The 14,537-nt window shown below is 41.5% G+C and overlaps 1 protein-coding gene across 33 annotated transcripts in view; it reads right to left on the reverse strand.

Moving 5' to 3' along the window:
• Positions 1-14,537, reverse strand: part of STAU1 (staufen double-stranded RNA binding protein 1) — a 54,708-nt gene that overhangs the window by 22,226 nt on the left and 17,945 nt on the right. For 10 of the 33 annotated variants that reach the window (XM_070486100.1, XM_044747985.2, XM_070486090.1 and 7 more), the window contains 2 exons: positions 8,387-8,525; positions 6,224-6,389 (listed from right to left, as the gene is read on the reverse strand). In XM_070486100.1, the coding sequence (XP_070342201.1) occupies positions 6,224-6,389; positions 8,387-8,487 (267 nt within the window). In that variant the 5' untranslated portion in view covers positions 8,488-8,525. Of the gene's footprint in view, positions 1-6,223; positions 6,390-8,386; positions 8,526-10,953; positions 11,159-14,135; positions 14,261-14,537 lie in introns of all 33 variants that reach the window. The other 23 variants (XM_070486084.1, XM_070486082.1, XM_070486079.1 and 20 more) reach the window with 5 other exon arrangements.

The following is a 14,537-nucleotide window of genomic DNA, read 5'->3' on the forward strand; positions in this document are numbered from 1 at the left end:
TTTGATATTATCCGGATTGACAAAATGTTGCAATGCAGGAAGCAGTGAATGAGTCAAAACCAACCCACAAATACCATTCCCAGCAAGACGGGGAAAGTGGAGCGGGCCCTCAGTCTTGCCTGCATGAAGTGGGAACTACTGTTAACATCAATCCCATAGAGCATGGTTCAGCAATCAAATCCAGGCAACATCAGGAAGAGAAAAAACACTCTGAACCATTCCTTAACCCTCAGTATGCCAGGAGAAAAACAGTCATCACCATTAACCACCTGGCTCCAACAGACTCATTTTATTTTTCTACATTTAAAACCATGTTTACAGGGGCCAGCCCCCTGACCGAGCAGTTAAGTTTGCACGCTCTGCTTTGGCAGCCCAGGGTTTCACTGGTTCAAATCTTGGGCATGGACACTGCACCGCTCATCAGGCCACTCTGAGGCGGTGTTCCACACACCACAACTAGAAGGACTTGCAACTAAAATATGCAGCTATGTACTGGGGGGATTTGGGGAGAAACAGCAGGAAAAAAAAAAAAAGATTGGCAACAGCTGTTAGCTCAGGTGACCAATCTTTAAAAAAAATAAAAAATAAAATCATTTTACAAATAATACACAGAATAAACAGACAACAAAAATCATTTCCTTAGAGGTTTTACTAAGAATTTAAAATAGCAAACCCAAGTTTTTATTCCAGGTTTGTAGTTTAGAAGTTATATGTACCGGAACTGGGCAAGGTCCTTTAAATGTCACTAACTGCTCATCAGCTGGCACGCCTGAACCTAGAGCACAGCCCACTTGCCAGTAACAGTGCCAGATTTCAAATCCATCTCCAACAGGTTCTAGCTTATCATGATTCTGATTCTTCTTGTACTGGTATTGTCAAAACACACTACTTTTGAAATGGACTCATAATTTTGTTGAAGAGACAACAGCGATCTTCTTTGCACTGTAACTACACAATGCTTTTTCACTTTTAGATTTATAAACCCCCAAAGAAGGCTCTAACGATGTTTTTCATTGTTACATCATCTATTTCCTTCCAATCACCTTTGTACACATACCTTCTTTTGCAAACATCCACTTATTTTGTGGACAAGAAGTGGTAAGAAATAAATTCTGGTGGCCAAACATTATAAAAGATGAAAGAATGTTGTCACATTTGTTTTTTTAAAAATCAGAACAGGACAGTCCAGGTTCTTGCGTGATGAAGTCCTTCCCATTGGCTGACCAGAAGAGAATACACATTTCCTTTTTGTACACCATAGAAATATCATTTACTTGCTGATTCTTGAGTTTGGGAAAACTTATCTAAGACATCTTCTGAAGACTCACAGTCTGCTGTTTCCCTTAAACACTCAATCTCACCGCCATCATCAGAGGCCGCAGTACCGCTGTCTCTCTGCATTCATCTTCTGATTGTTCTAACAACGGAAATGTCTTCCTCGGTCAATTTTCTTCTCTTTGCCATTATGCATGGAAAAAGAAAAATTCTGAATTCTCACCTGAGTTGAATGAAAGCTAAAAGTAGAGTGAAAAGATGGTGCCTCCAGCATTCTTCTGCATCTTCTTGAAAGACGATGCAAGACCTTAGTCAATGCAATAGGAACATTAAAGGATGATGCAATAATGGCAATTATTTCACTACCATATCACCCACCTAGGGATTTCATCATTCTTCCATTTTCTTATTAGTTTAGTCTAGCTTAGCAGATCTGGGAACATATGATGAATAGTGCTGAAATGATATGCAGGATGACAAACAGCAAAATGTTTCAAAATGTACAAAAATTAAGATTCCATAATGTAAAGATTTATGAAAGGGTCCAAAGGATCCACATGATCATTGTAATATTCTATTTTTAAAAATAAGTATGCTTTTCTTTGCTCTTTGTAAGATCTCTAAAAAAGAAGAATAAAAGTCATGCAATATCAATCCTTACAGAGCTTAGAAAAGAAACTAAAAAATGTAAAGAGGGTCCAATGGACCCTGACAGGAAGATTAAGGTCTCCAATTCCAGTTGTAGCCCTACCTAAAAATGTTTCTGGCCCAAGGGAATTAAGGACTCAAGACCAGGAAGAGCTGCATTTATTTATTTTTACAAAAGTAGCACATAAAAAAAAACTTCAAATAGTACAATTTTTTAGAAAAAGTCTGGGCTGGCCCCGTGGCCTACTACTGGTTAAGTTTGTTCGGCACGCTCTGGCCCAGGTTCAGTTCTCGGGAGCAGATCTACACCACTCATCTGCAGCCATGCTGTGGCGGCGAGCCACATACAAAAAATAGAGGAAGACTGGCACAGATGTTAGCTCAAGGCAAATCTTCCTCAGCAATAAATAAAGAAAGAAAGAAAAAGAAAAAATTTTGTTAAAGTCTGTCTTCTACCACTATCATAAAGAGAAAAACTACTTTTAAAGTTTGATATAACATTCAAGATAGAAACTATGCACATCCAAACCCATATATACACATAGACACACAGTTGGCTCTATTTACTTAAACACAAAGAAGATCACACTATACATATAACAACAGCCCGGAATTTTTATTCCTCCCCACTCAATAGACTATGGGCCTCCTTTCATGTTCATGTATAAAGATCTACCACACTCTGGTACTCCTGGGATAATGCATCCATTTATTTAACCATTTCCCTACTAACGAACATTGAAGCTGGCTCCTTTTTCTCCGTAACAGATGATGCAGCTATGACCGCCTCACTCCTAACAGCTCAGACACTGAAGAAGTCATCCTTTATCACCACAAGCCTTCGATTTAAAAGTAAGTAAAATAAACTAAAAGCGCTTTCCCAACTCAGGATCTTTGCACAAGCTGCTCCCTCTGCTGAGAACGTACTTGCCCCTGCTCTTTCGCTCATCGTTGGTCTCAGCTTAAATGACCCTTCCTCAGAGAGGAATTCTCTGAATGCACCACCATTACTCCAATCTAAACGAGACATTTTTTGCTCTCAGAATACTTGCTACTTTTCCATCCTAGTACACACTGCACTTTTTTAATGATACTAATGTTAACGTCTGTCAACTCCATTCAACTACACCCCACAGCAGGAGGGGCAGTACTGCTGAGACACTGTCTGTCATCAAGGGACCAGCCCATGCCTGCCTGTCAGACAGAGACCGCTGGCTTTATTGGCTCTGTTCTGGAGAAGACGAACTGCTCTACCACACAATCACATGCTCTAACATTTTCAACAGCAAAACAGACAATTTGTTTCAAATGATCATTTCCAATGCTGGCAGGACGTCGGCAAAGAGGCTGCTCAGGCCCTGCTGGCTCAGGCCCTGCTGGCGGAGGAACTGGGCCATACGCGTTACTGTGCAATTCCACTTCTAGGACTGTGGCTCACAAAATCATCTCGGACACACGCAAAGATTTAATGACAACAATGTTCTTCACTACCTATTTTATAACAGGAAAACTGCACACAACCTAAATAACCAAGCCTCTGTTGTTGAAAAAATAAACTGTCATGTTCACACAACAGAACACTTTGCAGCCATTAAAAGTGCTCAGATGAATGCTGAATTTGAGTCCTCCATGGAAATATAAGTAAATGGCATGACAACATATCCATGATACATACTTCAGTGAAAAAAGGTGGTTACTGTACATCATCATCCCATTTTTGTGAAACACATAGGTGCATGTATTTACTTGTATATGCACTGATATCCACCAAAATGGGTATGGTGATTATCTTCAATTGGTAAATTTACGAATCATTTGTTTTTCCTTTTCTTTTTGGATTTTTATAGTTCACATGCATTACTTGTAAAAAAATTTAAAGTTACCCTTTAAAATATCTCTCTTTACCCCCTATGACCCACCTACCAAGGGGCCTGGTAAATCCGGGGGCAGCTCAGTTAGAGGAAGGCCAGTGTTTCAATTATCACTTCAAAGAAAAAGTCTTATCCTAGTTAATGATTTTCGATTCTGGAGCAATGCTTAAGGCCAGCCAGTCTTTGAGCCCCTTCTGAAGGGCTCTGTCTCTACTCCAAACCATAAAGAACTAGAAAAGGGGCAAGGGGGCTCAGGCAGATAGGAATATTACTCCCAGCAAAGCTCCTCATAGACGTCCATGAGCCTAGGGGAGCCCAGGGGAGCGTGGCTCCTACAGTCTCTGGGCCTGAGCCAAACAGCGCTGTTCTAGTGAGCGATGGGGTAGGCTCAGGCTCAAGACATCAACACTTTCCCTTTGCAGCAATACTGAGTCTTTCCAAGGAGGATTCGAAGGGAGGAAAACTGCCTAGGAAGCACCGATAATTCCAAGGACCTGTGTGGTTCCCAAACCCTGACAGTGGGTACACTAAAAAAGAAAAAAAGGAAAAGCCAGACACTCCTGGGTCTTACCCTGGCCCTACTGTGTTAGAATTGTGTGGGTTTGACCAAGGAATTTTTTTTTAACTTCTCAAGTGACTCCAGAGCAGACAACCCACACGCCAGTGTTCACGATCGTTTAACAACTGCTGGCTGGAAGGAATCAAGAAATACCTTCTCCATCGGACTCCAATTAGACAAGCACGAAAGTCAGGCCAAAAAATGAAAAGCCGCCAAAATGACTCAGATTACACTACCTTCTGCTCTTTTCACAAACCCCACCACTGAACAGCTCATCTTTTTACCTTCACCATATCCTCCTAAGTTATAGTCCATTCTCTTCTATGGGGTCCTCAGTGGACCCAGGAAACAGATCATCTCTGTTAAAGTGTTTGGTTACACTGGAAGATGGAAATGCACTGTATCAAAAGCAAAACAGAACGCTCCTGTGCGGCCAGCCATGAAGCCACAGAGCACCATCCTGAGCTGGGTGACCCTGGACACACGGACCTCAGCAAGCACCCTATCAAAGGTCCACTCGGGTTCCTATCTATCATCATACATTTAGCTCAATGTTCTGTGCAAGATCTCCTTCTTCTTTGGGAACTTATTTCTTGGGGAGGAAAAGTCAGTCAAACACTTCCCAGGGATGTTTTCAGGTGGCATTTTGTGCTGTGATTAAACAGCACCGTGAAATCTTGATGTTTCTACTCGGGGAGTTTCTTCCGGCCTTTGGTGAGAAGACTGCCTTTCCAGAGATATTCATTATGCCTTGGCCCTTCAATGGCATGGAGTCACTGATTTTCTAAGACCCATATTCCCATCACAAAGTCACAAAGAGTTAAAATCATTTTCTTATTGTGATAGTTTTAAAACACAGCCCCCAAATTCTTTGACACTCCTCTCATCCAGAAGTGAGGTTCTCAATACTTGAATGTACGAAAAGCCACTGAACTGTACACTTAAAATGGTTAAAACTGTGAATTTATATTACGTGAACCTTGCCTCAATAAAAAAAAAGTGAGACTGTATCTCGTCCTTTTGAATGTGGGCTCTGTGCCTGCTTAATCCGTAGAATACGGCAGAAGCGACATTGTGCTGATTTCTGGGCCCAAGCCTTAAGAAACTGGCAGCTGCTTCCATGTTCTGTCTTCTAGGACACTCACTCTCGGAACCCCACCACCACATGGTGAGGATGTGCAGGCAGTCTGTGTGGAGGTTAACTAAGAGAGGAACTGAGGACCTCAGGCCCGGGCCCCTGCTTAGTTCCCAGGCAACGGCCAGCAGCACCTTACAGGCCATGTGAGAGAGCCATCTTGAAAGTGGGGTCTCCAGCCCCCGCAGAGCTGCCTCAGCCAAAGCTGCATGCAGCAGAGACAAGCTCCCCCTGCCAGGCCTGCCTAAACTGCAGATGTGTGAGCAACACAAATGCCTGCAGGTGTTTAAGCCACTAAGCTTTGTGCTGGTTTGTTACGCAGCAAGACAGAACTGGCACTTTGATACCATAAAGAGTGGCTAGTGAAAATGGCTTCAGAAAACTCTCCAGCCTGGTACCATAAACCACCGCAGATTCTGACAAGCACAATCTTTATCACTGAAGAATTCATCCATGCCTGTTCTTCACAACTCGAGTCACAAGCTTTCTAAGATGGTCACTCAAAACTATGCCACAGAGTTGAAAAAGAAAGCATCTGACATCCTTGCTAAGAAATTTTTTGAAAAGGGGGCAAAAGGCAAGAAACCTTTAGAGTACAAAATCTTATAAGCTATCAAATAAAAATTATGGACAGCTCTCAATGCATCTTCATAGAAAACGAAGCTTGAGCCATGGTCTTCCGCGCCGCCCTCCTGCTCCACCCAAGTGTCAGGAGCCCACTCTGCCCCGCCTCACCTCCAGCCTCTCGGGCGGGGGCTCGCTCTGCAGGATCCTCAGGGCTTTTGCAGCAGCATCGTGTTTCGCAGCCTGTCTCGTCTTTCCTTTCCCATTAAATTGTTGTCCTCCCACAGAAAGTTCAACTTGATAAAGTAAAGGTGGTACTGGAAATGGGTAAAAGTACCTAAAAATGAAAGGGGGTTAGGAAAATCACAGTCTCACATTGATAAGGCACCCATACATTCTCTGACAAATTCCAGTATTTCCTCATCACGGGTCCTAATCACATTAATGTTTACTTGCCGGCAATGACTCCTCATCAGTATATCCAGAGATTTCATAAGTTTACACTGGATTAGAATTGTCACACAGTATGAGCAAATACTGTTTAGCAATTCAAACTTATTTGCACAAAATACACTGGCTGACAAATTACCTGAGTTCAATTTATAAAGCTAATCCATATTGACAAAATCTGAAATGAATTAGGCTTTCGCTGAGACAAAAAACTTAACTTGCTCTACTTTCTCATATCTGAGATTCACACTTGTGTGTCTCCAGAAAAGGCTGGGAATTTTTAAACAGAAGCCGTTTAGAAAGGATCCTCACTTCTAGAAATCCCAACAGCCTATAGCATAGCAGATGCTATTTCTTCCATTTCAGAGTTTGGGTTTTTTTTCTTTTTTGTTGTTGTTGAGGAAGATTGGCCCTGAGCTAACATCTGTGTCAATCTTCCTCTATTTTATCTGGGTCGCTGCCACAGCACAGCCACTGACGAGTGGTGGAGGTCCATGCCTGGGAAGCGAACCTGGGCCACCGAAATGGAGTATGCCGAACTTAACCACTAGGCCATGGGGCCGGCCCCTGAGAGTTTTTTTGTTTTTTTGGTTTTTTTTTTTTTTTTGAGGAAGATTAGCCCTGAGCTAACATCCACCACCAATCCTCCTCTAATTAGCTGAGGAAGACTGGCCCTGAGCTAACATCTGTGCCCATCCTCCTCTACTTTATATGTGGGACGCCACCACAGCATGGCTTGATAAGTGGTGCGTAGGTCCATGCCCACAATCCGAACCAGCGAACCCTGGGCCACCGAAGCAGAGCACACGAATTTAACTGCTGTGCCACCCGGCCAGCCCCTGAGAGTTTGTATTTTTAAAACTAGCTTTGGTCCTCCCCAAGTAGGGCAGAGAAATGAAGACTTCATTTTGATCATCAATCTATCCACTGTCTTATGACTGTGAGCAGGAGGTTTTTTTTTTTTTTTAGATTTTATTTTTCCTTTTTCTCCCCAAAGCCCCCCAGTACATAGTTGTATATTCTTCGTTGTGGGTCCTAGTTGTGGCATGTGGGACGCTGCCTCAGTGTGGTTTGATAAGCAGTGCCATGTCCGCGCCCAGGATTCGAACCAATGAAACACTGGGCCGCCTGCAGCGGAGCGCGCGAACTTAACCACTCGGCCTCGGGGCCAGCCCCAAGCAGGAGGTTTTTAACACACAGCAGTTTCAGGTTTCAATTAATATTTTACTGCACCTGTGTATCAAGGCTACTTACAAAGCCCTTTAAGTTCAAAAGTCAGAAAGTACCCAATAACAATAATCAGGCAATCTCAGAATGCTGAGAATCCATGGTGCTGCAGGAATCATGCTCAAGTATCACTCAAAGCAGTCACAGGGGCGATCTTTAGCCAGACTGCGTGGGGACAGGAGCCACACTGCTAGTGAGGAATATGCTCAGGCCCTTTCCAACAACAGGAGTTAAAAGGGCGTTAATCACAGTTCCAAAGACAATTCAGACTGAAACCAACATCTGGCACGCCCAAAGACCAAATCACTTCACGCTGCACTATCTACAGATTTTATTATTCCACGTACAAGATCAGATATATTTTCACCTGTATTTAAAAGACACACACACACAGGGGCCGGCCCAGTGGCGCAGCAGTTAAGTGCGCACGTTCCGCTTCTCAGCGGCCCAGGGTTCACTGGTTTGGATCCCAGGTGCGGACATGGCACCTCATGGCAAGCCACACTGTGGTAGGCATCCCACATATAAAGTAGAGGAAGATGGGCACGGATGCTAGCTCAGGGCCAGGCTTCCTCAGCAAAAAGAGGAGGACTGGCAGTAGTTAGCTCAGGGTTAATCTTCCTCAAAAAACAAAAAATAAAACACACACATACATACCTTGGGGGATAAGCACCTCCTCTCATGTTGTAGTTATAGGTGGACTGCATCCGAGAGTAAGGGTCAACAGGCTTATACATTGGTTTTTTTCCAAGTTTCATGCACAGTGCATTTAGCTCTACAGTAGGGGTTATGCTTTCTGCAACACAAAATCAACACAAAGAATTGTTTTTTTCTGACATGAGAATCACGGTCACTAAAATCAAAAAGAATAGCATGCTTTCTACTCATTGATTCATGACGCGTTTCACGAAAGGGTCTAAGTACCTCACTGCTAGGCATCAGGTTAGGAAATCCAAGAATCTGCTATGATTTCGAGATATTAATATGCAGACAACAGCACAAAATATATTGTAAGGGCTATTAGAGGCGACAAGAACTTCACACAAGAAGTTATCAGTGAAAGCTATACATCCCAGTTGTCAGAAACAAGTTCCAACACATATCAAGTTCCATGATTAAAAACACCATGTGACTGTCTAAATTGTTTTACTGTTTGGGAATACTTAACCAATACAACTTTGGTTGTACTGACTTGCTGGGTTATTGGCTTATACTTAGAAGTATGTTTGTAAACACTACTTCATAGAACAATGCATTTATTAAGTACTAACTGGATGCAAAGCACTGTGCTAAGCTTGAGGGCCACCATTCTTGCCCCAGAGGAGTTCAAAGAACACAAAGGCCCTCAAGAACTCCACCAGGCTGTGGGCTCCAGGGACAGGGGCAGAGCCACTGAGGAGGCGGCAAGTAGGTGCTGTGTGGAGAAGTCAGACGAAACCTACAAAATATTTAGATATTTCCATTCTCGATGTTTACAGTGGGATTTGACCTGTGGTAATATTTGTTAGGAGAATGAGTTCTGTTTCCATATACAACAGGAGCAAGTATATCTCAGTTTATCTCAGAATTATCAACTTTAGAAAATACATACATTTTCCAATTTTTTCCCCTCAGTTCATCCAATTCATAAACCTTTAAAAATCATTTAAAAAGCAAACCAGCCCTGAAAGATTAGTGTCAGAGTACAATCACATTTAAAAACAACGCTTTCATAGCAAACACAGAACAACACTAGCAATGGCAAAGTTCAATTTAAGTGCACACAAAAACCCACTTTAAAACGCCTTTGTAGGATGTATGTAGGGGAAAATAAAAATGCCTTGATTCTGTACTATAACTGGTTTGACTAAATTTAGTGCATGAATCAAACTTATAAGAGCATCTTTGGGTTTGCAAAATCAGAGGGTCACATAAGTAACCAACCTCTCTTCCTAACATCAGAATTACATTTTTTACATAATTCATATAGCTGCATTTTAAGTATAACCTGAATTTCTTTTTGGTGAGGAAGATTCAAACTGAGCTAACATCCTTTGCCAGTCTGCCTCTTTTTTTTTTTTTTTTTTGCTTAAGGAAGATTAGCCCTGAATTAACATCTGTGCCAATCTTCCTCTATTTTTTATGCCAGATGCCTCTATAACGTAGCTGATGAGTGGAGTAGGTCCGTGCCTGGGGATCCAAACCTGCGAACCTGAGCCACCAAAGCAGAGTGCGCTGAACTTTAACAACTCGGCCATGGGGCGGCCCCTAACCTGCATCATTTTATTTTATTTTTATTTTATTTATTTTTTGGAGGTAGATTAGCCCTGAGCTAACTGCTGCCAATCCTCCTCCTTTGCTGAGGAAGACTGGCCCTGAGCTAACATCCGTGCCCATCTTCCTCTACTTTCTATGTGGGACGCCTCCCACAGTGTGGCTTGCCAAGCGGTGCCATGTCCGCACCCAGGATCCGAAACGGCAAACCCCGAGCCACCGAGAAGCAGAACATGTGAACTTAACTGCTGCGCCACCGGGCCAGCCCATGAATTATTTTAAAAGCAGCTGATTCATAAAATTTATCTGCAGTAGAGAATGAATTTGAAGAAAGAATACCACAAAGAAATCAAAAGCACAAGAAAGGTGTAACCAAGATCTTCCCGGATTCATTCCTGCACACAGAAGGCCTGGGGTGACTTCAGGTACTTGAGGGGTAACTGCTACAACAGCCAGTCCTCCTCTCAGCTGCCAGGTCAGTGGTTCCCAAGCTTTCAGCAGACACTCGGCTTTATTAGTGTTGTCCCAGCATGGGTCCCTTGTTTGAAGAGATATTATCTACTGATTTGTATTTAAGTTATCTTCTCATTCTTTTTAACGATCAGGGGACACTCTGACAATCAGCTTTCTGATCAACACATTATAATCAGTATCACCATACCGAGTTGAAGTGATTCTAGCTAAAGCCTACATTCTTGGCAATCTGTATATAATCTTATCAAGGAAAAAAAAACGTATTATCATTAAGCTTTCCTGAAATCTTAGAAATCGTTTGGTGACACGCCCCATCTCCCATGACCACTTCTCCAGATCAGTCAGGAGTCCAGGACCGTAGATTGGGTACCACTGCTTTAGAATAAGGTTAAGGACTATGAAAAGGTAAGCTTTTGCCACTGGTAGTGCAGAATCTGTGCTTTGAAAACCAACAAGTTAGTTAAGAAATAATTCATATACATATACTCAAAGGGTACCTCTAGACACACTTTTGAAAGGAACCTGTCTTGGCCCACGCATAATACCTGGATTCCTTCCTTCGCTACGAAAAGGGCGGACTATAGGTTTAGGAAATTTTGTTCCTTCCAAAGCTTTGGCAGCAGCTGTGTGCTGGGCTTTTTTAATACTAGTTCCTTCAGCTTTCCAGTGCTGATCTCCAAGTGTTAGCTGTACTGTAAACACCTACAAATGAAAATTGTGAGCTCTCAATTCATGAAACCTGATGTTGACTGTAATATGTCACTCGGACCTTGAACATTTTTTATGATCATGATTTAAATGGCCAGGTTATTAAAAAGATCCCCCTTTCTGTTGTTTTTATAAACACAAAAAGAGATATATATCATTGATTAGCATTGTATACACTGCATGAAAAAACTATGCTTTGAAAGATGGGGGTAAGTACAGAGATTAAAAAATGTTTTCTTACACGTTAAAATATTAGATGCTGATTATTTAGAAGCCATCCAAAAAGAAATTCTTCAATTACTTCTCATGGAAGAAATTTAGCAAACTCAATTTAGACACACAGTAGTATCTCATACAAATTAAAGACAACATTTGTTTTGATGTTGTAAAGTGTTTTTGGACTCTTGTCTGAAAACACAACCCCATTAGGACAAAAACTTGAACAAGTCTGGGAATGTCAGGTTCTAAAATGTTGCCTTTTATTTTCCTAAGACTGCACTATTCAGACGCTGCCTCTACTTTCAGAAGAAAATCAGACCCAAGCAAAGATCTAAAAACGTTTCTGAACTCAATTCTAAAGAGGCATCCAAAACAGCTAATTTTGTCCTCAACAAATGCTAACGATGGCAAGACTATTTTCTCCTTTTTAAGTATAAAGGTAACCCAAGCACACGCTCCATTCTTAAAATTAGGTTATGTTAATCCTAGTAGTATTGAATTACTACTTTGTCAAAAAACTATGACCCATCATAGCACAGTTCTTTAACTCTGGTATGCATCTGAAGAATAACCTGGGAAGCCTGGGAAAATATACATGCCCAGGGATTTCGATGGAAAAGCAGGAGGGGAGATCCTAGCCATGGGTATTTTTAATAAGCTCCCAAAGTGATTCTGACTCACTACCTTTGTAGCTTTTATTTTTCTGATTTTCTGTATCACTGAATATCACTTCGTTTATTTATAAATAATTTACATGAGAAATGTTGGTTTGAGTATGTCAAGGTCATTTAACCTAGGTGCCTGAAGCGATGGGAGTGACTTCCCTTCACAGCTGATTTTTCTTGTAGGTCTTAACTTCAGGATTCCCTCAGTGCACAGCTTCCACTAAAGGGGAAAAATGAAAGAACGCTTCATCCCCTTGAAACATTAGGATTCTCCTGTATTTATGCTGCCGTTTACAAGGTTACTCATGTAAGCACCAATAGTCAACTCAAAACCCTGGCTGGCCTGAGAAGTCAAAAAGCAGAAGCCCGCAACACTGTGCGATCCAGGGGCATTTCTGTGATCCTTTCATGGAAAGATACTGAAGGGGAAAATGCTAAAAAACAAAAAAAGAGTTAATTTCATGAACAGTCTTGCCTTTCTCCAGGACCTTCTCCATCCGACATGTTACCACTCTGCTGTCTTCTGCGTGGAGGGTTGGTAGCAAGGTTAGAATTTTGGTTTTGATAGAATTAAAAGTACACCAGACCTCTGACTTTTTAAATAGTCTATCAGTCATCTAGGAGGGAATAACTTTTCCTTTTTGAACAACTTGTAGGTAAAAAAAAAAAAAAATGCAAAATGCGGTTATAGATTGAACATATAGCCAAATTACCTAAAGCACTAAAGTTCAAGTGAGAAAGTACATGTTTTAAAAAATACCAAACACAGTTATAATAAAGGGAATCCCAAAGTTAAGGTCTGCAAAAAAAAATCCTGTAGAAGAAACAGAACAGTTATAGAAAATGACTAATTGCCTTCCGAAAGTAAAGAAACATTTCAAATATAATTATGCTTTAGAATAATGTTAAAATTAGCTTCATATGAGTGGGAAACTTCTGGTTTTCTTAAACACATAATTGCTTAATAATAATAGCTACCATTTCTCAAGCATTTACTAAGTGCCAGGCATTGTGCTCCACACTTTAACACATAGTCTCTAATTCTCACAATAGACCTATTTGGTAGGTATTATTATACCCATTTTACAGATGAGGAAACTGAGGTTCAAAAAAAATAGTAACTTGGCCAAGGTCGCACAGCTGGTAAGAAGCTAGGATTCAAACCCTGATCTGTCTGACTCCAAAGGCAACTCACCTAACCATGCTACCCTATGGCGCCTATTTACGACCCCAGCTGATGTTACTGTTAATCAAATGAAAAGAGAAACTTGGTATCATTCAAGGCTTGACTGAGGTTGGCATGTCAAGAAAAATGAGGCATAAAGAGACAACTCATCCTTAATTATATTATCTTACTGCAAGGCTAAGATCAGAAATAGGAGGCCCAATTCCTTATCTCTCATACTGTGTCCTCTCATATTACAGCTACAAAAGATAAAGCCAGATATGCAAACATTTAAGTTCCAAGATATACATTAGTACAGATATCAAACAAGCATAAAAGACTGAATTCCTGAATAACAAATAGCACAAATTCAAATTACAGTCAGTCTTTCATTCTTTAAGATAAGGGGAATGACAAGAATAACTGAAATCAGAGATAATCCAAAATACTCACTTTGAGACTAATTTCTACCCCTCATCTTCAAACCTTTTACCTGGATTGCCAACAAGTAGCAAAACTGATTCCCCGTTCACCTCCTCTCCCTGCCCAGTCTAAGGGACACGTGCAAACAAGCAGGAAAGGAGCCAGAGGCAGGCTGCAGCCAGGAGGCCCAGAGCCTGGAAAATTCACAGGAAATCATTCACAAGTGCTTGAGAACTGCCTGTATCCAGAGTCCTAAACAAACACACACTAAATGGAGTTTTAAAAGCCAAGTATCCCAAAAAGAAGCATATCTTTTTTTTTACCCATTCTGCAAGGAGGAAAAAAGCAACTCGCCAAAAATCTATACTTTTGCAACTCTTTATGACAACCTCAGCAGTTTGAAAATACGTATTTTGAATTATAGCACCACTTGCAACAGTATAAAAAGAAAACATTCCTGGTGGGTTATAAACGCACAAGCAGTAAGGACAATATTTACCTTACAGTGAGCTGGACCTTGCTCACGCAAAAGCTTATACTCAGGCTGAATCTTGTTGAAACGGGCTAACTCATTCACAAGACACATTGGGGTTTTCTCTTTGGGGTGTGCCATGTTAGAAGGAACTGAAAAATAACGTAAGAGCATTGAAGTCAACTAGCAGTATATAAGACTGCTGCTCTCCCAGGGATACGAAAAAAGAGGGCAATCACACTGAAGGTCTAAGGATGCAGAGCAGCAGTGACGCAAAACGGCAAACCACACTGGGGGCGCAAGCCTGAACACACAGCTGGGATCGTTTCTGAACCAGGTGAAGCCAGGTAACCTAGGAGAGGGTGTGTCTTCAAAAGAGAGAAAATAAAGTCAGGGGAACAACTAAACTAAGACAGGCAAGCAAGAGCT

Source organism: Equus asinus, chromosome 15, assembly GCF_041296235.1.
Source record: "Equus asinus isolate D_3611 breed Donkey chromosome 15, EquAss-T2T_v2, whole genome shotgun sequence".
Taxonomy (NCBI): domain Eukaryota; kingdom Metazoa; phylum Chordata; class Mammalia; order Perissodactyla; family Equidae; genus Equus; species Equus asinus.